The sequence below is a fragment of the Berghia stephanieae genome, chromosome 14, assembly GCF_034508935.2.
Source record: "Berghia stephanieae isolate SIO BIC M18660-M18661 chromosome 14, UCSD_Bste_1.3, whole genome shotgun sequence".
Lineage (NCBI taxonomy): Eukaryota > Metazoa > Mollusca > Gastropoda > Nudibranchia > Aeolidiidae > Berghia > Berghia stephanieae.
In genome coordinates, this window is record NC_088373.1 from 28644787 (window position 1) to 28668263 (window position 23477).

Sequence of the window (23477 nt, forward strand, 5' to 3'; positions counted from 1 at the left end):
GGGAAATACAAATTAAAAAAGCCATAAAATATAAACTGGGCTTTTATTTCCTACGTTAAGGGGAGAATTACACAAATTTTTCCCGCACTGCCAAAACTGAAAGTTGGCATTTATTCTCATTTCAAACACTAAATTCACTTTTTGGGTCCCGACCCCGGGCATTCATATATCTTGAGACCAGGAAGGGTGACGGGGAGGGGGAGGAGTGGTCACAATTATAAATTACAAGATTTTGAAAATAATGGTCAATAGATAAATACAAGAAGAAGGCACCTTACAGAGCGTATTAAATCACAAAAAACGTCCCTCATTTTTTTGCCAAATTGGACCCAAAATTTGCCAAAAAAAACCCCCAAAATATGCCAGGAAATTTGCCAAAACATTTGCCGGGGAGAACTAAGCGTTTGTAAAAATTAACACGCGATACAGAAAAAAAATTATAAAAGACAATTTATTACATTTAAGGAGGCTACATTTTGAAAGCGTTGTTACAAAAAATTTTAAAGGATCATTATCCTTAGAGAGTACTTCCCTTTGGTTTGGGCCCGGCAAAGCTGCAACTTTTCCAAGTTTTGCCTTTTTTTCTTCGTTATTTTTTTTTCGCTTTTTTTTTTTTTCTCAAAATTTGTCACCGATTTGCCAATTTTCCCCCCAAAAAATTTGCCGATTTGCCAATTTTGGGAAATTTCCAAAAATTTTCGGATCGCCCTGATATTTGCCCCACAAAAAATGCAGATGCAGATAAAATCACCAAACCCACCGCACAAAGTATATTTATCAATCTTCAATGTTTGAAGCGCTGACATATTGTTTGGTTTCGTTTGGGAACGATAAGTTGGGCAATTTGACATCGTTTCTTTTAATCTTTGGAGATTTTAAATTTATAAAGCCCTGCGATATCAAATCGTGATAGATCTAAAATGCAAAAGGGAAATGTAAGTAAAATAAGTTTTTTTTTAAATAGAAAGGGCCCCACGACATCGATAATGCCATTTCCTTTGGGATTACATGAAGGGAAAAAAAAAAATCCACAAAAAAACAAAGTTTCATGTCAACGGAATCACTTCTAGATAACATTTGGAGTTTTTAAAAAAACAAAAAAAATATTAAGCTCTAAATATAATGTAAATTAACACAGTACATTTTAAAAAAAGTATTACATTTTTTCAGGAAATTAAAAATGGGTTGATGAAAAGTTATTCCTGATCTAGAGAGAGAAGAGAGAGGGAGAGAGAGAGAGGGGGGGGGGGAGGGGAGAGAAAGGGGGGGGGAGAAGAGAGAGAGAGATATTAAAGAGAAATAGAGAGAGAGAGTAGAGAGAGAGAGGAGGGGGAAAAGGGAAGGGAGAAGGGAGAGAGGAGAAGAGGAGAGGGAGAGAGAGAGAAGGGAGGGGAGAGAGAGAGGAGAGAGAGGGGAGGGAGAGAAGAGAGAGGGGAAGAGAGAGAGAGGGAGAAGAGAGAAGGGAGAGAGAGTGAGAAGAAGAGAGAGAGAGAGAGAGGAGAAAAGAGGTGAGAGAGAGAGAGAGAGTGAAGAGAGAAGAGTGAGAAGGGAGTGAAGAGAGAGAGGGGAGAGAGAGTGAGAGAGAGAGAGAGTGAGGAGGAGAGAGTGAGATAGAGGGGAGAGGAGAGAGAGGGAGAGAGAGAAAAAGAGAGGAGAAGAGAGAGGGGGGGGGGGAGGAGAGTGGGGGGGGAGAAGAAAATATTATAATATTTAAGATAATATATATAAAAAAAAAAAAAAGAGAGAGAGAGGAGAGGGGGGGGGGGGAGGGGGGAGAGGGGGGGAAAAAGGGGGAAAGGGGGGGGGATTTTTAGGGGGGGGGGGGGGGGAGGGGGGGGGGAAAAGGGAAAAGGGGGGAAAGGGGGTGGGGGTTTGGAGGGAGGGGGAGAAGAAGGGAGAGGGGGGACCCCGCGCCACCCAAATCCCGGCGCCCGCTCGCTGCCGGAGGTTTTGTCGCCCCCGCGCTCCCACACTCCCCCTCGACTCCTCGCTACTCTCTCTCTCCTCTTTCGGTTTGCTCCTCCCCCGCTGCTCTGTCTCTCTCGCTCCCCCCCGCCACTCTCTCTCGCTCTCTCTTCTCTGTTCTCCCCCCGCCACACACAACCCGCTCGCCGAGCTCTCTCGCTCGCTTCCTCTCTTTCTGCTCTTCTTCTGCCTTGCGTTCGCTCTCCCTCGCGTCATCTCCCCTCCTTTTTTCGCTCCTTCGTGCCGCTCCTCTCTCTCTCTTCTCTCGCCCTCGCTCTCTCCCCCCCTCTTTTTGTTTCTCACACACACACAAAACAGCACACACTACACACCCCAAACTCCACCCTCACTCTCTCACCCCGCTCCCTCTCTCTCCCCTTCTCTCCTCACTCCGCGCTCCTCTCACGCGCTGCACTCCTAACTCTCCTCACGCTCCCCGACACTCCCGCTCTCGCTCAACTCTCTCGCGCGTACTCACTCTCTCGCACTGTCTCGTCGACTTCTCCTCGCACTCCCCTGCTCTCCTCAGCCTCGCGCCTCGCTCGCTCACTCTCCTGCGCACCTCTCGCATCTCTCCACTTCTCCTCTCACGCGCCTCATCCTCTCTCCTCCCTCTCTCACTCTCCCCCTCCCCTCGCGCTCGCCCCTTTTCTCTCTCTCCTCGCCTCTCTCTCTCTCTCCTCCTCTCTCCTCCTCTCCTCTCTCTCTCGCTCACTCTCTCCTCTCCGCTCGCTCTCTCACTCCCGCTCCGCTCTCGCTCACTCACCTCGCTCCTCACTCTCTCTCCCCTCACTCTCCTCTCACTCTCACTCTCGCTCTCACCCTCTCGTCTCTCACTCTCTCTCCTCTCTCACTCTCTCTCCCGCTCTCTCACTCTCTCGCGCTCTCCTCTCTCTCTCTCTCTCACTCTCTCTCCCTCTCTCTCACCGCTCGCTCACTCTCTCCCTCTCTCTCACTCTCTCCCTCTCCTCACTCTCTCTCCCCTCTCTCGTCGCTCACACTCTCTCTCCCTCTCTTCGTACTGCTCTCTCTCACTCTCACTCTCGCTCTCGCACTCTCTCGCCGCCCCTCTCGTCTCGCTCTCATCTCCCTCCACTCTCGCTCTCTCTCTCTCGCTCCTCCCTCTCCGCTCGCTCCTCCTCCTCTCTCCTCTCCTCTCCACTCTCGCCTCTCTCTCTCGCACTCGCCCCGCTCTCTCACTCTCTCTCTCTCGCTCGCCTCACGTCTTCTCGCTCGCTCTCTCTCTGCTCTCAGCGCGCAAACCCCCTCTCGCTCTCTCTCCGCTCTGCCTCTCCCTCTCGCTCTCTTCCCCCCCACACCACCAGCTCCATGCCCAGGAATCAAGAACTCATAAAAAGGCTTTAATTATTGGTGTAGCGTGCCGCCCCAACCAATGTCTAATACGAACCGCATCAATCTTTTACATTACTTTTAGTTGGTCCAGAGGACACCAAACCAAACACTGTGCAGTAACCCATTTAAATGTAAGGTTAAGAGACATAGCAATCTGATGCTCTATTTTAAATAATCGATTACTTTAGTAGAACCAAGTTTTAAAATCAAATTAAACAATTCCAAAATGGTCACCAAAAGGCATAGGATTCCAATGATGTAGACATCTGAAACTGGTTGCTTCCACTAGGAATTGAACCCTAGACCTTTTGGTACGCTTACCATAACACCTCAAAATCTACAATTACATAGATCATGAATTATGAGCAGTTGATATACAATTAATATAAATTATCTTTAAAAAAAAACAGCGAGGGGGGAGGGAGTGGAGTGTGAATATCAACCCCTTCAACAGTAGGACATAAGAATTTTTTTAAAAAATATATCAAGACAGATCCTCCTTCAAAAAGAGTTTATACATCACCATGAAGAAGACGAGAAAGTAACAAAAAAAATAAAAAATATCAAAATAAAAATATTTTAAAAAAATAAAGGGTTTGTACATCACGATGAAGAAGAAGACGAAAAAGTAAAATTCTTTGACATTGTATTTGGTCCTTTGATTTCCATCTGATTATGATGGCAGACATAACAGTTTTTTCACCACAATTGCAGTACCAGCAAATATTGACGACGACGACTCCTAATTTGTGGAAGCCTGCATGGCATGGCTGTTACGGCTCTCTTGGCAAAAATGGTAAGAATCAAAACTGAAGCCAACCTGTATAAAGGGTCAAAGTTCACGTTGGCATTTGTAATGTAATGGCTATGGGATCAGCAGTGAGAAACATGGTAGACATCACTCAGCAGTAGTAAATTTAAAACAACAAACGACTTTGGAAAAGTAAGGAAGGCTATTTTGTAACAACTGTAACAAAATGAAATGTAAATATCAAAGGAATTCGATGATGATCGATTTGATATAGAATATACGTACCACCTATACCATGATTAAGTATAAGAAACAAAAAAGTAAAAGTTGGGGAGGGTGTGGGAGAGTGAGTCGTTTATAAAAATCAATATTTAAAAAAAAAAAACAATAGCAAAAGAACCCAATAAATTGCTTTGAATTTGAAAAATGATCCAAATTTTTCAATATTTCAAAAGCTTAGTATAATAAAAAATAACATTTGTAAATTTAAGAGACAAGTGGAATAGAAATCTACATGAAGAATTTATGATTAAGTTTTATGTATAGATATATAGGTAAGTAGATAATTTGGACGATTTAAAAAGATGATAGAAATAGTAAACATGCAAACAGTTTAAAGCCATTGGCATTTTCTGTTGAAAGACTGGTCGTCAAAGCTACTCAGCTGTATAAAAAGCATTTGATTTTTTAATGAATAAATTGTTAAATATAACACAGAAACATGGACAATCAAGTATGAAGGAATGTTCGCTTTTTGTTTTTAAGGGTTTTACGGTGCTTGCGACACATTTAGGTCATCTCAGCACCAGTCAAAATGAAGAAAATGGGATGGTGAAAAGATTCTAGAATTATAATTATGGTTCAAATAGGGAACAGATGTAGATTTACAGAGCACATTATCATTGTACTTAGTTTGAGATACCGTACCTAAAAGTCTCATCCAGACACCAACACAGGATTACACCAAGAGGAAAACACTCAAATATTTACAAAATATATCCAAAACAGAATACATAACTAACAATATATAACAGAGCTGATTTATAAGGAACAAAATATCATCTCTCAAAACTAATACTAAACATTTGACTGTTTTCCTCTCAGCTAAGGACTCTGGCAAGGGTCAGGACAAAGACATAAAGCAACTCGGAAAACAGATATGGGGGATAGAAGATGCAGCATGACCTCCTGCCCACCATGGTAGAAGTATGAAGGAATGATATATTTAGGACATTGTCATTCATTGTGTAGTGTAGTAAATCCTTACTTTAAATCAATTCATTCTAAAATTAATATCTGTATAATCTTGACAACAATATATTTTTTAAAATGTGACCCGGCCCGTCTATATGGTATTATGTCGGAATGAACTTGGTGAAGAAAAGAAGAGTTTTCTTGAGTCAAAATGATTAGACTGAGGAACTCCAGTTACCTTCCCCCAATTATTCAAGCCTGCCTCGATCCTCTTTTTAACCTCCATTTCATTGCCCCATCTCCTTGTCCAGTTGTTCCTAGGTATTTGAATTGGTTTGTCTCTGGCAATATCCTCTTCTCCTATATTCATTTACAATTGAATGGCCTAAATAACCTTAGAGGAAAATATCATCTTTCAATGAAGAACACAACGCATACAGCTCGCTCAACAGCCATCTAGGTAACATTACAAAAGACACAAGCCCTTCCTGTCCATTATGTCAACACCCAAATGAGACAGAAACAAACCACTTGCTTGAGTATCAAGCTCTTGAGACTTCAGATGCACATTCTTCCCACCAAATCAAAATATTAGTAACACACTGTAAAGTCACCTGGAACAACTACAGGAGACATCTAACTTCTACTAGTTGCTGGTTTGGATAAGTAAGTAAGTAAGTAAGTCGGGGTGAACAAGACGGAAGAAAATTCAGTTTCCAGTCAAAACATTCAAAAATAGGAAATTGAAAATTTTTGAAGTATAAGAAATAAAACAAGACTCTCCATCCCAGGTTTGCAGGTTTGCATTTTACCTATAAATTTTATAAGAAAGAAGAAAGCAGTCCTTAAGAGCGATAATAAGTCCTATGGAGCCAAATTTAATCCTCGTTTCCATAGTGTTATAAGAACAGCAACAATTGCTTGCTACCCTTTGAATATTACAAAGTACTTTCTGTCAAATCTAACAGACGCAGCTACTCAATCACTGGTTTAGGGGGTCAGAAACAAAAATCTTGATTTCGCCATAGATCAATCCAGATTCCTTTGCGTGTGAAGCGATTATTCTATCAACTGAGCTATCTGAAATCCCAATTTCATAAATAAAGGGTATAAATTTCCAGAATCAAATTCACTCCGACATAACACCAATTAGGAACAATTGGTCATGCATATTCAAAATATCAAATCTATTCATGGTCGGTCCATCAACTGTGGTTTTCAACCATTTTGATACGTTGCACATTGTACCTATACGTGTCAGTGCATGACATAATCAGTCGGAAGGTGAAAATTTCATGAAGTTATGGTCAGATGTATGGGAAAGGTATCCAGCAACTTTTCTCAAATTTCATACTTTTTCAACTGGACTAGCTGTAAAAAATATTTAGAACAGAAATTAAGCTTTGATATTTCCCGAAGATGTACAAAAAGGGTTGATTTAATCATTTATGACAAGAACTCATTTTTGATAAAAATTGACCTTCTAACTAAACTTGGCAATATCTCAGTTCAAACCTTTTCGCCATCCGACTGATTATGTCATTCACTATAACATATCCCATACTGCCTGCTCTGAAATATTCAAAATGAGTAACCAATACAAAATTCATCAGTAATAAACGGTCAAATTTCAGGAATACTATTTCAATCCAAACAAACAATGTTATATACAACCTTTTATATACATAAAAAAAACTTTGTTGAAGATAGTGACCGACTTAGCTATCACAGGTGTGGAACTAAGCCTTTATAACTTTTGGGAACATTCTTTTTCTCTCCTGAAAACTATGGTCTTTCCTCTTTAACAGTGCAGCCAAATAGATATGAAATAAAACATCCGCAAATTTTTCTTCCAATTTCATACATCAGTAGTTAAATTTCCGGTAGGCAGGTATGCCATATCCAGTATTTGTGAGCATCATTCAAAGGATGAAGACACCTAATGGTAAAATAAGTTTTTACACCTAAAAGTAATTTGACCACTTTCTGATCACATGACACAAACTATGTACAAATCATACAGTGGAAGTGATAACATTGTAAATAAATTATCATTATTTGCTGTGTGAGACAAAATTCATTGATTGTTGTAACATGTTAACAAATAAAAATTTGGAAAGTTGTCTTTTTTGGAATTAATTAATACTCAATATATTAAAAATATCTTTTTAAAAAAAAGGCGAAGAGCAAAGAATGGTATAATTACAAACAATAATATCAACATTATCAAAAATGGCATGAAACCTTTGTTCATATATCATCTACATTAGGTTACATAAAATCAAAATACATTTCAAGATAAATACATGAAATCTTATTTCTCTTGAATATATGTGGGATATGACACGTTTGTTTGTTGGAATGATCACAAATAATAAATATTTCACACATAATTTGAATATTCAACACCCAAGTTGATAATTTTCTCATTGAGATATAAGAATTATAAACTATTTACCATTGCCAGCTTCGTAATCTAATGGCAAGACAGAAAACATGACCTCAAGAATAAAGTTGTGGTAAGTAGTTGATGGTGTGTTTTTTCTTCTTTCTTTATTTAAAGATGCTTTGAAACACTCGACGTCATCCTTTACTCATGGCCTCAATACAGAGTTATGTTGGAGTAAACCAAATGCCAGAGTTAAATTAAAGTTAAAATGATTTTGGGTTTTTCACACTTTATACGACATATTTGTCCTCTTTTTAAAAAGAAACAAACCTACACACTCAACCGTAAAAAAGCAATTTTCAGCATCTAAATCACGCCAACATAATACCATTTTGAGGTCGTGATCACATATAAGAATTGGCATCCAACAAAACACAAGTGGCGGTGTGAAACGAGCGTAAGGAGCGAGTAGAAGAATTAATCAAATGAGGGATTAAATACAGATCCAAGCCCAGAAAGAAAATAATGAATGAAAAGATAAAATGATGCATATAATTTAAATTAATTTACATTAATCAATAATAATTTGTCATGTGAATCTTGTCTGTAGGATGACAATACATTTTATCAATTTTTTAAAAAAAGGCACTGATATTGACAGCAGAAAGTGATCAAGGGTATACATAATTCAGAACATACACAAATAAAGAAATACAGGATCCTTGAGTTCAATGCATTCGAATCCAACAAAACATTGGATTCAATTTGGAAGTTAAAAGTTCTTGTTTTTTTGTTTTGTTTTTAAAGTAACATTACATCAATTAGCACAGTTAACAGCACCTTGTATTCAATGAGATTTTTGGACAAAACAAAAACTGACATTGTGTCCAGTCAACCTCACTATGCCCCATTGAAATGTTGATAGAGGCCGTGAAGCCTCTCCCAATTCTATCTATAGGAACTTTACTTACTGATGTAATACAGGAAAAAAAATGTGACAAAATTGATAAAGGTGTAATGTTAAAACAATGCTGTCGACATATCCGTCCTGCAATCCTTTTAGTGCTATTTGTCCAAATATTAAATCCAAAATAGGACAACAGCTCATCGACAGCACCAGGGGAATAATAATATTTCATCAAGGTAAGACATTTCGGATATCCATTATGATTTCCATGTCAATCCAAACCATTTTTATCAATATTTTTCACAAATTAAAAACTAATAATGTGAAAAAAAAAAAAGGATTGAGCAAAAAAATTTTTTTAAAATACCCCCCCACCCCCCTCTCTCCCGTGTATTACATATTGCAAACTGCATTTGGTCATCATTCCCCTCTATAAGCCCTCCAAATTTGCATTTCATTGAAGATAATAATAACAAAACGACTGGAACTGCAAGAATAAATCCCTTTTTGTTTCTGACCAAGGCTATGTAAACAATAATCGAAAGAATGGAGAAGTTAAAAGCATTTGTATGAAATAATATACATAAATACATATCACATAGAAAGTATTCCACTCTCTTAAACAGACCAGCTATCCAAATAAAGCTTGACATCCATCCCGTCCCCATTTCTTTTTTTTCCCCAAAAAACCCACCATATTTCAAAAATATTCCATCAAGGTTTAGGTCAAAGAAAAACTAAACCAATTATTAAATTGAAACAGTAAAGTTCAGATGATTGATCTTTTTAAAAAAAAAATTCTAAGACATCATAAGGAAGAAAGAGAGAGGCTGCCATGTCGAATAATTTGACGACCTAATGCTCCATTAATAGGTCAGCAACAACAGACAGACTCTTTAAGCAATTTTGGGGGTTTTTCTATTTGGATGTTTTACTTTCCATCCTTGCTAGCTGATTCCACATGGATAGAGGAGTATGTCACACTGTCATCGGCAATCTTAAATCTTTTGGAATTGGAACGAGATGAGCCCTCCTTCGGGGGGATGAATTCCACGTTGCAGTACACCAGCGCAGAATTATTTTTGGATTTGCCCTTAGAGTTTTCTTTACTTTTTGCTTTACCATTTACCTAAGAGGGAAAAATATAAAACATAAAATGATGATAATATACAAAAAAAAGGGGGTTTTGATAGGACAGTTGGTAGAGCACTCTCTTCACACGAAAGGGACTGAGATTAATCCCGGGTGCAGTCAAGATTTTTTCTGACCCCCCTGTCCACCCAGCTGGGTCTGTTAGATCTGGTGGAAAGTACTTTGGAATAGACTAGCATCCTATCCAAAGGATAGCAAGCAATTGCTATTGTCCTTTTCACGCTATTGAAACTGGGATAAACTCTGACTCCACAAATGATGAGAATTATACTCATGGTGATTATCTATCTCTCTCTCTCTCCCTCTTTCTTCTAAAAAAAACATGTTCTACCTAAGTCCAACTCTTGTAGATTCTATCCCCATTGTGTACATGTCAGCTTTTTAAGCAGGTATCTTTAACTTTGTAATATTTTTCCACATACATTATTGAATTTTTAAAAAAAAAAAATCATAGGAGTAAACATGCCTCATTCATCATAAAAATCAAACTGCCACATTTAATTCCATAATTTATTCTTTTTAAATTCAAAAGTTATTGAAAAAAAATTGTGCAAAAAAACCCCCCAAAACAACAATTGCAAGAAAGCTCATGCTATAAAAAAAACAAAAAAATTTCCATCCACGGTGGGTGGTCAAAAGATAGAAAAAATTGAGCTTTTATATAGCGCAATATCCACTAAACGTGCTCAAATCGCTTTACAGGGGGTCCCTGGCCAACAGCAACACTTAACATTTAGGACGGGACATGACACTTGTTAGACGATATTACATTTTTTTTTGGACAGAGACAACGCTGTTAACGGCCAGGTACTCATTTTACACCTGAGTACGGTGAGATAATGTGAGTAAAGAGCCTTTTCCAAGGACTCAACTATGCGCCGAGCGAGGCTCGAACCCAGGATCTTCCGATCCGAAAGCGAGTGTCATACCACAAGACCACATAGCCGCACAAAGATGATAAATTTTGAATTCATCTGAGCTGACCAGTGGAAGAGAAAATTTAAAAGGAAAGGGAATGATTAAGACAGAGAACACAAAATCACAAAAACTTGATCGGCAATAAATAGGAGTTTAAAGAAAAAAGTAAGCCAACGTAATAGTGCTGCTCAAAAGCAAAATGGCTGAATATTCAAATGTTATTGATAAATCTAATACTTCATATTGAATATCATCCTACTGTACATAAGCACCCAGAGCTGTGCATCCGGTGGATCAGTTTTGCTACTAACACTAAAGGTAAAGTAGGTAAATTAAAATCACCCCTCAATACCAAAAAAATTATTTTTAAATACACACACACACACCCATATATTCTGCGGTTATGTGGTCTTGTGGTATGACACTCGCTTTCGGGTCAGAAGGTCCTGGGTTTGAGCCTCGCTCAGCGCATAGTTGAGTCCTTGGCAAAGGCTATTTTTTCACATTCTCTCACCATACTCAGGGGTAAAATGAGTACCCATAAAATATTGTAATATTGCCCAACAGGCGTCATGTCTCATTCTACATATTACGTGTTGTTGGTTGTCAGGTAAACTTTGTAAAGCGCTTTGAGCATATTTAGTGGATATTGCGCTATATAAAAGCTCGTTATATACTATATATATCTATTTATTTATTTTTAAAATTCTTATCTCATTTTTGTTACTTTCTCCAACAACAACATTTCTCCCAGACACCAGGGCTCCCTGATGATTCCAAGATTTGGATGAAACAATGTTGTTGGAGAAAGTAACAAAAACGAGGTCAGAATAAATAAATAATTCGCTCCAAGAAACTATTGAGCACTCTTCATCGGTTCTAGCTAATTCCCCTCAACCATATATATATTCAATAAAGAATAAATATGTCTTAGCTGTAAGATGTTAATGCCAAATATAAAAGCATTAAATACGGGTTATAGTTATACCTTGACAACCAAAGCAAGCAAAATGAGATAAGGTTTTAACAAACCCCAACATTGCCATAAACATTATCAGCCTGTTTGTCTATGTTGCCGTAAACGTTGTCAGCAGCTACGTCTCCATTGGTTTCATTTTGTGCCATTGCAAGGTTGTTGTATGCATTTTGACTCTTGCGTGCTTCATCAGTATTGGCTGCAGGTTGAAGAAGAAAAATTGTATTTATATTATAATGAACTGAGATAGACATGTTGCGTCATTGAGTTCCTGAACTGGACTGACCTAAAATTAGAGTAGAAGTGAGAACAGGAAGTAGGCATTCTGGCGCCAGGAAGTAGATAACTATAATAACAGGAAGAAGAAGTGATTCAATACAGGGAATTTTCTAATATAGTATATATACTTTTCTACTACATTACACATAACTTTTAAGGGGAAGGAATCGAGACGAAAGAGCAGGAGTGCCAATATAAACAAGAAACACATTACCAAGAAGTATATTTCTGGGGGAAGAATCCGAATTTCAAGAGAAATAAAAGCAAACCCTGTATCAACACACAGTGTGTGATCTTGAATGTTTAAATCTTTAATTGTCGCATTAAAATTGATGTAAAAACACAGTGTGTGATCTTGAATGTTTAAATCTTGAATTGTCGCATTAAAATTGATGTAAAAACACAGTGTGTGATCTTGAATGTTTAAATCTTGAATTGTCGCATTAAAATTGATGTAAAAACACAGTGTGTGATCTTGAATGTTTAAATCTTGAATTGTCGCATTAAAATTGATGTAAAAACACAGTGTGTGATCTTGAATGTTTAAATCTTGAATTGTCGCATTAAAATTGATGTAAAAACACAGTGTGTGATCTTGAATGTTTAAATCTTGAATTGTCGCATTAAAATTGATGTAAAAACACAGTGTGTGATCTTGAATGTTTAAATCTTGAATTGTCGCATTAAAATTGATGTAAAAACACAGTGTGTGATCTTGAATGTTTAAATCTTGAATTGTCGCATTAAAATTGATGTAAAAACACAGTGTGTGATCTTGAATGTTTAAATCTTGAATTGTCGCATTAAAATTGATGTAAAAACACAGTGTGTGATCTTGAATGTTTAAATCTTGAATTGTCGCATTAAAATTGATGTAAAAACACAGTGTGTGATCTTGAATGTTTAAATCTTGAATTGTCGCATTAAAATTGATGTAAAAACACAGTGTGTGATCTTGAATGTTTAAATCTTGAATTGTCGCATTAAAATTGATGTAAAAACACAGTGTGTGATCTTGAATGTTTAAATCTTGAATTGTCGCATTAAAATTGATGTAAAAACAGTGTGTGATCTTGAATGTTTAAATCTTGAATTGTCGCATTAAAATTGATGTAAAAACACAGTGTGTGATCTTGAATGTTTAAATCTTGAATTGTCGCATTAAAATTGATGTAAAAACACAGTGTGTGATCTTGAATGTTTAAATCTTGAATTGTCGCATTAAAATTGATGTAAAAACACAGTGTGTGATCTTGAATGTTTAAATCTTGAATTGTCGCATTAAAATTGATGTAAAAACACAGTGTGTGATCTTGAATGTTTAAATCTTGATAATTGTCATGTAAAAATTGATGAAATAAATCTATTGTGATTAAATTGTTAATAATTTGATTGTGCTTAAATAATATGTCAATAACAATGTGTAAACGTGTGATCTTGAATGTTTAAATCTTGAATTGAATTGCATTAAAAAATTGATGTTAATAAACTATTGTGCTTAATGTTTAAAACTTGAATTGCATTAAATTGATTGTAAAATGTGTGATCTTGAATGTTTAAATTTTAATTGAATTGTCGCATTAAAATTGATGTAAAAATACTGATTGTGTGATCTTGAATTTTAAATCTTGAATTGTCGCATTAATTTTAAAAAACACATTGTATCTTGAATGTTTAATCTTGAATTTGTCGCATTAAAATTGATGTAAAAACACAGTGTGTGATCTTTTGAATGTTTAAAATTATATATCGCATTAAATTGATGTAAAAACCATGTGTGATCTTGAATGTTTAAAATCTTGAATTTGTCGCATTAAAATTGATGTAAAAACACATGTGTGATCTTGAATGTTTAAATCTTGAATTGTCGCATTAAAATTGATGTAAAAACACAGTGTGGATCTTAAGTTTTTTAATCTAAATTTGTCGCATTAATTGAATGTAAAAAACTAGTGTGTGATCTTGAATGTTTAAAATCTTGAATTGTCGATTAAATTGATGTAAAAACAAGTGTGTGATCTTGAATGTTTAAATCTTGAATTGTGTCATTTAAATTGATGTTAAAACACAGTGTTGTATTAATGTTTAAATCTGAATTGTCGATTAAAATTGATGTAAATACACAGTGTGATCTTGAATGTTAAAACTTGTATTGAATGTCGATTAAATTGAATTGTAAAAACAATGTGATGTGACATAGTTTAAATTTGATTGTCGAATTTAAATTTGAAATACACAAGTGTGTGATCTTGAATGTTTAAATCTTGAATTTAGCATTAAATTTGATGTAAAAAAACACGGTGTGATCTTGAATGTTTAAACTTGAATTGTCGCATTAAAATTGATGTAAAACAAGTGACGAATGTTTGATCTTGAATTGTATTAAATTTGATTGTCGCATAAAAGTGTGTGATAAAATAAACTGTTATCGATAATTGTGTAAATCATTGTGCTATTTAAATTTGATGTAAACACAATTGTGTATGAAGTTTAAATCTTGAATTGTGCATTAAAATTGATGTAAAAATCAGCTGTGTGATCTTGAATGTTTAAATCTTGAATTGTCGCATTAAAATTGATGTAAAAACACAGTGTGTGATCTTGAATGTTTAAATCTTGAATTGTCGCATTATTGATTAAAAATTGTGATTGAAAAAACTATTGTGATCTTGAATGTTTAAAATTGAATTGTCCTTAATTTTAAACACTGTTGTGATTTGATGTTATAAATCTTGAATTTCGCATTAAAATTGATGTAATAAAAAGAAAAACAGTGTGTATCTTGAATGTTAAATCTTGAATTGTCGCATTAAAATTGATGTAAAAACATTATCTGGTGTATTCTTGAATGTTTAAATCTTGATTGTCGCATTAAAATTGATGTAAATAAACTAAGTTGCGATCTTGAATTGTTTAAAATTTGAATTGTTCGCATTAAATTGATGTAGAAAACAACAGTGTGTGATCTTGAATGTTTTTAATTCATTAATTTGAAAAAATGTGTAAATAATGTTTATCTTGAATTGTGATTAAAATCTTGATGTACCATTAATTGATTAAAAACTGTGTGTCTGATTTAAATTTGATGAAAAACCATTAATTGATTTGAAAAATCTTGTGATCTTGAATGTTAAACTTGATTTGCTTAAAATGATGTAAAACTGAGTGTTGATCTTGAATTTTATTAAATTGTGTAAAAAATGTGTATACAATGTTTATATCTTGAATTGTCGCTTAAAATGATGTAAAACACAGTGTGTGATCTTGAATGTTTAAATCTTGAATTGTCGCATAAAATTGATGTAAAAACACAGTGTGTGATCTTGAATGTTAAATCTTGAATTGTCGCATTAAAATTGATGTAAAAACACAGTGTGTGATCTCTTGAATGTTTAAATCTTGAATTGTCGCATTAAAATTGATGTAAAAACACAGTGTGTGATCTTGAATGTTTAAATCTTGAATTGTCGCATTAAAATTGATGTAAAAACACAGTGTGTGATCTTGAATGTTTAAATCTTGAATTGTCGCATTAAAATTGATGTAAAAACACAGTGTGTGATCTTGAATGTTTAAATCTTGAATTGTCGCATTAAAATTGATGTAAAAACACAGTGTGTGATCTTGAATGTTTAAATCTTGAATTGTCGCATTAAAATTGATGTAAAAAACACAGTGTGTGATCTTGAATGTTTAAATCTTGAATTGTCGCATTAAATTGATGTAAAAACACAGTGTGTGATCTTGAATGTTTAAATCTTGAATTGTCGCATTAAAATTGATGTAAAAACACAGTGTGTGATCTTGAATGTTTAAATCTTGAATTGTCGCATTAAAATTGATGTAAAAACACAGTGTGTGATCTTGAATGTTTAAATCTTGAATTGTCGCATTAAAATTGATGTAAAAACACAGTGTGTGATCTTGAATGTTTAAATCTTGAATTGTCGCATTAAAATTGATGTAAAAACACAGTGTGTGATCTTGAATGTTTAAATCTTGAATTGTCGCATTAAAATTGATGTAAAAACACAGTGTGTGATCTTGAATGTTTAAATCTTGAATTGTCGCATTAAAATTGATGTAAAAACACAGTGTGTGATCTTGAATGTTTAAATCTTGAATTGTCGCATTAAAATTGATGTAAAAACACAGTGTGTGATCTTGAATGTTTAAATCTTGAATTGTCGCATTAAAATTGATGTAAAAACACAGTGTGTGATCTTGAATGTTTAAATCTTGAATTGTCGCATTAAAATTGATGTAAAAACACAGTGTGTGATCTTGAATGTTTAAATCTTGAATTGTCGCATTAAAATTGATGTAAAAACACAGTGTGTGATCTTGAATGTTTAAATCTTGAATTGTCGCATTAAAATTGATGTAAAAACACAGTGTGTGATCTTGAATGTTTAAATCTTGAATTGTCGCATTAAAATTGATGTAAAAACACAGTGTGTGATCTTGAATGTTTAAATCTTGAATTGTCGCATTAAAATTGATGTAAAAACACAGTGTGTGATCTTGAATGTTTAAATCTTGAATTGTCGCATTAAAATTGATGTAAAAACACAGTGTGTGATCTTGAATGTTTAAATCTTGAATTGTCGCATTAAAATTGATGTAAAAACACAGTGTGTGATCTTGAATGTTTAAATCTTGAATTGTCGCATTAAAATTGATGTAAAAACACAGTGTGTGATCTTGAATGTTTAAATCTTGAATTGTCGCATTAAAATTGATGTAAAAACACAGTGTGTGATCTTGAATGTTTAAATCTTGAATTGTCGCATTAAAATTGATGTAAAAACACAGTGTGTGATCTTGAATGTTTAAATCTTGAATTGTCGCATTAAAATTGATGTAAAAACACATGTGTGATCTTGAATGTTTAAATCTTGAATTGTCGCATTAAAATTGATGTAAAAACACAGTGTGTGATCTTGAATGTTTAAATCTTGAATTGTCGCATTAAAATTGATGTAAAAACACAGTGTGTGATCTTGAATGTTTAAATCTTGAATTGTCGCATTAAAATTGATGTAAAAACACAGTGTGTGATCTTGAATGTTTAAATCTTGAATTGTCGCATTAAAATTGATGTAAAAACACAGTGTGTGATCTTGAATGTTTAAATCTTGAATTGTCGCATTAAAATTGATGTAAAAACACAGTGTGTGATCTTGAATGTTTAAATCTTGAATTGTCGCATTAAAATTGATGTAAAAACACAGTGTGTGATCTTGAATGTTTAAATCTTGAATTGTCGCATTAAAATTGATGTAAAAACACAGTGTGTGATCTTGAATGTTTAAATCTTGAATTGTCGCATTAAAATTGATGTAAAAACACAGTGTGTGATCTTGAATGTTTAAATCTTGAATTGTCGCATTAAAATTGATGTAAAAACACAGTGTGTGATCTTGAATGTTTAAATCTTGAATTGTCGCATTAAAATTGATGTAAAAACACAGTGTGTGATCTTGAATGTTTAAATCTTGAATTGTCGCATTAAAATTGATGTAAAAACACAGTGTGTGATCTTGAATGTTTAAATCTTGAATTGTCGCATTAAAATTGATGTAAAAACACAGTGTGTGATCTTGAATGTTTAAATCTTGAATTGTCGCATTAAAATTGATGTAAAAACACAGTGTGTGATCTTGAATGTTTAAATCTTGAATTGTCGCATTAAAATTGATGTAAAAACACAGTGTGTGATCTTGAATGTTTAAATCTTGAATTGTCGCATTAAAATTGATGTAAAAACACAGTGTGTGATCTTGAATGTTTAAATCTTGAATTGTCGCATTAAAATTGATGTAAAAACACAGTGTGTGATCTTGAATGTTTAAATCTTGAATTGTCGCATTAAAATTGATGTAAAAACACAGTGTGTGATCTTGAATGTTTAAATCTTGAATTGTCGCATTAAAATTGATGTAAAAACACAGTGTGTGATCTTGAATGTTTAAATCTTGAATTGTCGCATTAAAATTGATGTAAAACACAGTGTGTGATCTTGAATGTTTAAATCTTGAATTGTCGCATTAAAATTGATGTAAAAACACAGTGTGTGATCTTGAATGTTTAAATCTTGAATTGTCGCATTAAAATTGATGTAAAAACACAGTGTGTGATCTTGAATGTTTAAATCTTGAATTGTCGCATTAAAATTGATGTAAAAACACAGTGTGTGATCTTGAATGTTTAAATCTTGAATTGTCGCATTAAAATTGATGTAAAAACACAGTGTGTGATCTTGAATGTTTAAATCTTGAATTGTCGCATTAAAATTGATGTAAAAACACAGTGTGTGATCTTGAATGTTTAAATCTTGAATTGTCGCATTAAAATTGATGTAAAAACACAGTGTGTGATCTTGAATGTTTAAATCTTGAATTGTCGCATAAAATTGATGTAAACACAGTGTGTGATCTTGATGTTTAATCTTGAATTGTCGCATTAAAATTGATGTAAAACACAGTGTTGATCTTGAATGTTTAAATCTGAATTGTCGCATTAAATGATGTAAAAACACAGTGTGTGATCTGAATGTTTAAATCTTGAATTGCGCATTAAAATTGATGTAAAACACAGTGTGTGATCTTGAATGTTTAAATCTGATTGTCGCATTAAATTGATGTAAAAACACAGTGTGTGATCTTGATGTTAAATCTGAATTGTCGCATTAAAATTGATGTAAAACACAGTGTGTGATCTTGAATGTTTAAATCTTGAATTGTCGCATTAAAATTGATGTAAAAACACAGTGTGTGATCTTGAATGTTTAAATCTTGATGTCGCATTAAAATTGATGTAAAACAGTGTGATCTTGAATGTTTAAATCTTGAATTGTCGCATTAAAATGATGTAAAAACACGTGTGATCTTGAATGTTTAAATCTTGAATTGTGCATTAAAATTGATGTAAAACACGTGTGTGATCTTGAATGTTTAAATCTTGAATTGTCGCATAAAATTGATGAAAAACACAGTGTGTGATCTTGAATGTTTAATCTGAATTGTCGCATTAAATTGATGTAAACACAGTGTGTGATCTTGAATGTTTAAATCTTGAATTGTCGCATTAAAATGATGTAAAAACACAGTGTGTGATCTGAATGTTTAAATCTTGATTGTCGCATTAAAATTGATGTAAAAACACAGTGTTGATCTTGAATGTTAAATCTGAATTGTCGCATTAAAATTGATGTAAAAACACAGTGTGTGATTTGAATGTTAAATCTTGAATTGTCGCATTAAATTGATGAAAAACACAGTGTGTGTTTGAATGTTTAAATCTTGAATTGTCGCATTAAAATTGATGTAAAAACACAGTGTGTATCTTGAATGTTTAAATCTTGAATTGTCGCATTAAAATTGATGTAAAAACACAGGTTGATCTTGAATGTTTAAATCTTGAATGTCGCATTAAAATTGATGTAAAAACACAGTGTGTGATCTTGAATGTTTAAATCTGAATTGTCGCATTAAATTGATGTAAAACACAGTGTGTGATCTTGAATGTTTAAATCTTGAATTGTCGCATTAAATTGATGTAAAAACACAGTGTGTGATCTTGAATGTTTAAATCTTGAATTGTCGCATAAAATTGATGTAAAAAACAGTGTGTGATCTGAATGTTAAATCTGAATTGTCGCATTAAAATTGATGTAAAACACAGTGTGTGATCTTAATGTTTAAATCTGAATGTCGCATTAAAATGATGTAAAAACACAGTGTGTGATCTTGAAGTTTAAATCTTGAATGTCGCATTAAAATTGATGTAAAAACACAGTGTGTGATCTTGAATGTTTAAATCTTGAATTGTCGCATTAAAATTGATGTAAAAACACAGTGTGTGATCTTGAATGTTTAAATCTTGAATTGTCGCATAAAATTGATGTAAAAACACAGTGTGTGATCTTGAATGTTTAAATCTTGAATTGTCGCATTAAAATTGATGTAAAAACACAGTGTGTGATCTTGAATGTTTAAATCTTGAATTGTCGCATTAAAATTGATGTAAAAACACAGTGTGTGATCTTGAATGTTTAAATCTTGAATTGTCGCATTAAAATTGATTAAAACCAGTGTGTGATCTGAATGTTTAATCTGATTGTCCATAAATTGAGTAAAAACACTTGTGATCTTGAATGTTAAATCTGATGCGATTAAAATTGATGAAAAACACAGTGTGTATCTTGAATTTTAAACTTGAATGTCGCATAAAATTGATGTAAAAACACAGGTTGATCTTGATGTTAAATCTTGAATTGTCGCATAAATGATTAAAACACAGTGTTGATCTTGAATGTAATCTAATTCGCATTAAAATTGATTAAAAACACAGTGGGATCTGATGTTTAAATCTGAATGCGCATTAAAATTGATGAAAAACACAGGTTGATCTTGAATTTTAAATCTTGAATTCATTAAAATTGATGAAAACACATGTGTGATCTTGAAGTTTAATCTTGAATTGTCGCATAAAATTGATGTAAAACACAGTGTGTGATCTTGAATGTTTAAATCTTGAATTGTCGCATTAAAATTGATGTAAAACACAGTGTTGATCTTGAATGTTTAAATCTTGAATTGTCGCATTAAAATGATGTAAAAACACATGTGTGACTGAATGTTTAAATCTTGAATTGTCGCATTAAAATTGATGTAAAAACACATGTGTGATCTTGAATGTTAAATCTTGAATTGTGCATTAAAATTGATGTAAAAACACAGTTGTGATCTTGAATGTTTAAATCTTTAATTGTCGCATTAAAATTGATGTAAAAACACAGTGTGTGATCTTAATGTTTAAATCTGAATTGCGCATTAAAATTGATGTAAAAACACAGTGGTGATCTGATGTTTAATCTTGATTGTCGCATTAAAATTATGTAAAAACACAGTGTGTGATCTTGAATGTTTAAATCTTGAATTGTCGCATAAAATTGATGTAAAAACACTTTATCTTGAATTTAAATCTTAATGTCGCATTAAAATTGATGTAAAACACAGTGTGTGATCTTGAATGTTTAAATCTTGAATGTCGCATTAAAATGATGTAAAACACAGTGTGTGATCTGATGTTTAAATCTTGAATTGTCGCATTAAAATGATGTAAAAACACAGTGTGTGATCTGAATGTTTAAATCTTAATGTCCATTAAAATTGAGTAAACACATGTGGATTGAATGTTAAATCTTGAATTGTCGCATAAATTGATGTAAAACACAGGTGTGATCTTGAATGTTTAAATCTTGAATTGTCGCATTAAATTGATGTAAAAACACAGTTTGATCTTGAATTTTAAATCTTGAATGTCGCATTAAAATTGATGTAAAACACAGTGTGTGATCTTGAATGTTAAACTTGAATTGTCGCATAAAATTGATGAAAACAAGTGTGTGATCTTGAATGTTTAAACTGATTGTCGCATTAAATGTGTAAAACAAGTGTGTGATCTTGAATGTTTAAATCTTGATTGTCGCATTAAAATTGATGTAAAAACACAGTGTGTGATCTTGAATGTTTAAATCTGAATTGTCGCTTAAAATTGATGTAAAAACACAGTGTGTGATCTTGAATGTTTAAATCTTGATTGTCGCATTAAAATTGATGTAAAAACACGTGTGTGATCTTGAATGTTTAAATCTTGAATTGTCGCATTAAAATTGATGTAAAAACACAGTGTGATCTTGAATGTTTAAATCTTGAATTGTCGCATAAAATTGATGTAAAAACACAGTGTGTGATCTTAATGTTTAAATCTTGAATTGTCGCATTAAATTGTGTAAAAACACAGTGTGTGATCTTGAATGTTTAAATCTTGAATTGTCGCATTAAAATTGATGTAAAAACACAGTGTGTGATCTTGAATGTTTAAATCTTGAATTGTCGCATTAAAATTGATGTAAAAACACAGTGTGTGATCTTGAATGTTTAAATCTTGAATTGTCGCATTAAAATTGATGTAAAAACACAGTGTGTGATCTTGAATGTTTAAATCTTGAATTGTCGCATTAAAATTGATGTAAAAACACAGTGTGTGATCTTGAATGTTTAAATCTTGAATTGTCGCATTAAAATTGATGTAAAAACACAGTGTGTGATCTTGAATGTTTAAATCTTGAATTGTCGCATTAAAATTGATGTAAAAACACAGTGTGTGATCTTGAATGTTTAAATCTTGAATTGTCGCATTAAAATTGATGTAAAAACACAGTGTGTGATCTTGAATGTTTAAATCTTGAATTGTCGCATTAAAATTGATGTAAAAACACAGTGTGTGATCTTGAATGTTTAAATCTTGAATTGTCGCATTAAAATTGATGTAAAAAACACAGTGTGTGATCTTGAATGTTTAAATCTTGAATTGTCGCATTAAAATTGATGTAAAAACACAGTGTGTGATCTTGAATGTTTAAATCTTGAATTGTCGCATTAAAATTGATGTAAAAACACAGTGTGTGATCTTGAATGTTTAAATCTTGAATTGTCGCATTAAAATTGATGTAAAAACACAGTGTGTGATCTTGAATGTTTAAATCTTGAATTGTCGCATTAAAATTGATGTAAAAACACAGTGTGTGATCTTGAATGTTTAAATCTTGAATTGTCGCATTAAAATTGATGTAAAAACACAGTGTGTGATCTTGAATGTTTAAATCTTGAATTGTCGCATTAAAATTGATGTAAAAACACAGTGTGTGATCTTGAATGTTTAAATCTTGAATTGTCGCATTAAAATTGATGTAAAAACACAGTGTGTGATCTTGAATGTTTAAATCTTGAATTGTCGCATTAAAATTGATGTAAAAACACAGTGTGTGATCTTGAATGTTTAAATCTTGAATTGTCGCATTAAAATTGATGTAAAAACACAGTGTGTGATCTTGAATGTTTAAATCTTGAATTGTCGCATTAAAATTGATGTAAAAACACAGTGTGTGATCTTGAATGTTTAAATCTTGAATTGTCGCATTAAAATTGATGTAAAAACACAGTGTGTGATCTTGAATGTTTAAATCTTGAATTGTCGCATTAAAATTGATGTAAAAACACAGTGTGTGATCTTGAATGTTTAAATCTTGAATTGTCGCATTAAAATTGATGTAAAAACACAGTGTGTGATCTTGAATGTTTAAATCTTGAATTGTCGCATTAAAATTGATGTAAAAACACAGTGTGTGATCTTGAATGTTTAAATCTTGAATTGTCGCATTAAAATTGATGTAAAAACACAGTGTGTGATCTTGAATGTTTAAATCTTGAATTGTCGCATTAAAATTGATGTAAAAACACAGTGTGTGATCTTGAATGTTTAAATCTTGAATTGTCGCATTAAAATTGATGTAAAAACACAGTGTGTGATCTTGAATGTTTAAATCTTGAATTGTCGCATTAAAATTGATGTAAAAACACAGTGTGTGATCTTGAATGTTTAAATCTTGAATTGTCGCATTAAAATTGATGTAAAAACACAGTGTGTGATCTTGAATGTTTAAATCTTGAATTGTCGCATTAAAATTGATGTAAAAAGAGATGAATAGAAATGAATATAACAGCTTGGCCAACTAGGGAACGTT

At 33.3% G+C, this 23477-nt stretch overlaps 1 protein-coding gene across 1 annotated transcript in view; it reads right to left on the reverse strand.

The window, feature by feature from the left end:
- Positions 1 to 9226: 9226 nt before the first annotated feature.
- LOC144959443 (uncharacterized) overlaps positions 9227 to 23477 on the reverse strand; it is a gene marked incomplete in the record, with an annotated part of 47668 nt that continues 33417 nt past the window's right edge. The window contains 2 exon segments of the mRNA XM_078892032.1: positions 9227 to 9688; positions 11662 to 11804. Coding sequence (XP_078748158.1) covers positions 9491 to 9688; positions 11662 to 11804 — 341 coding nt within the window.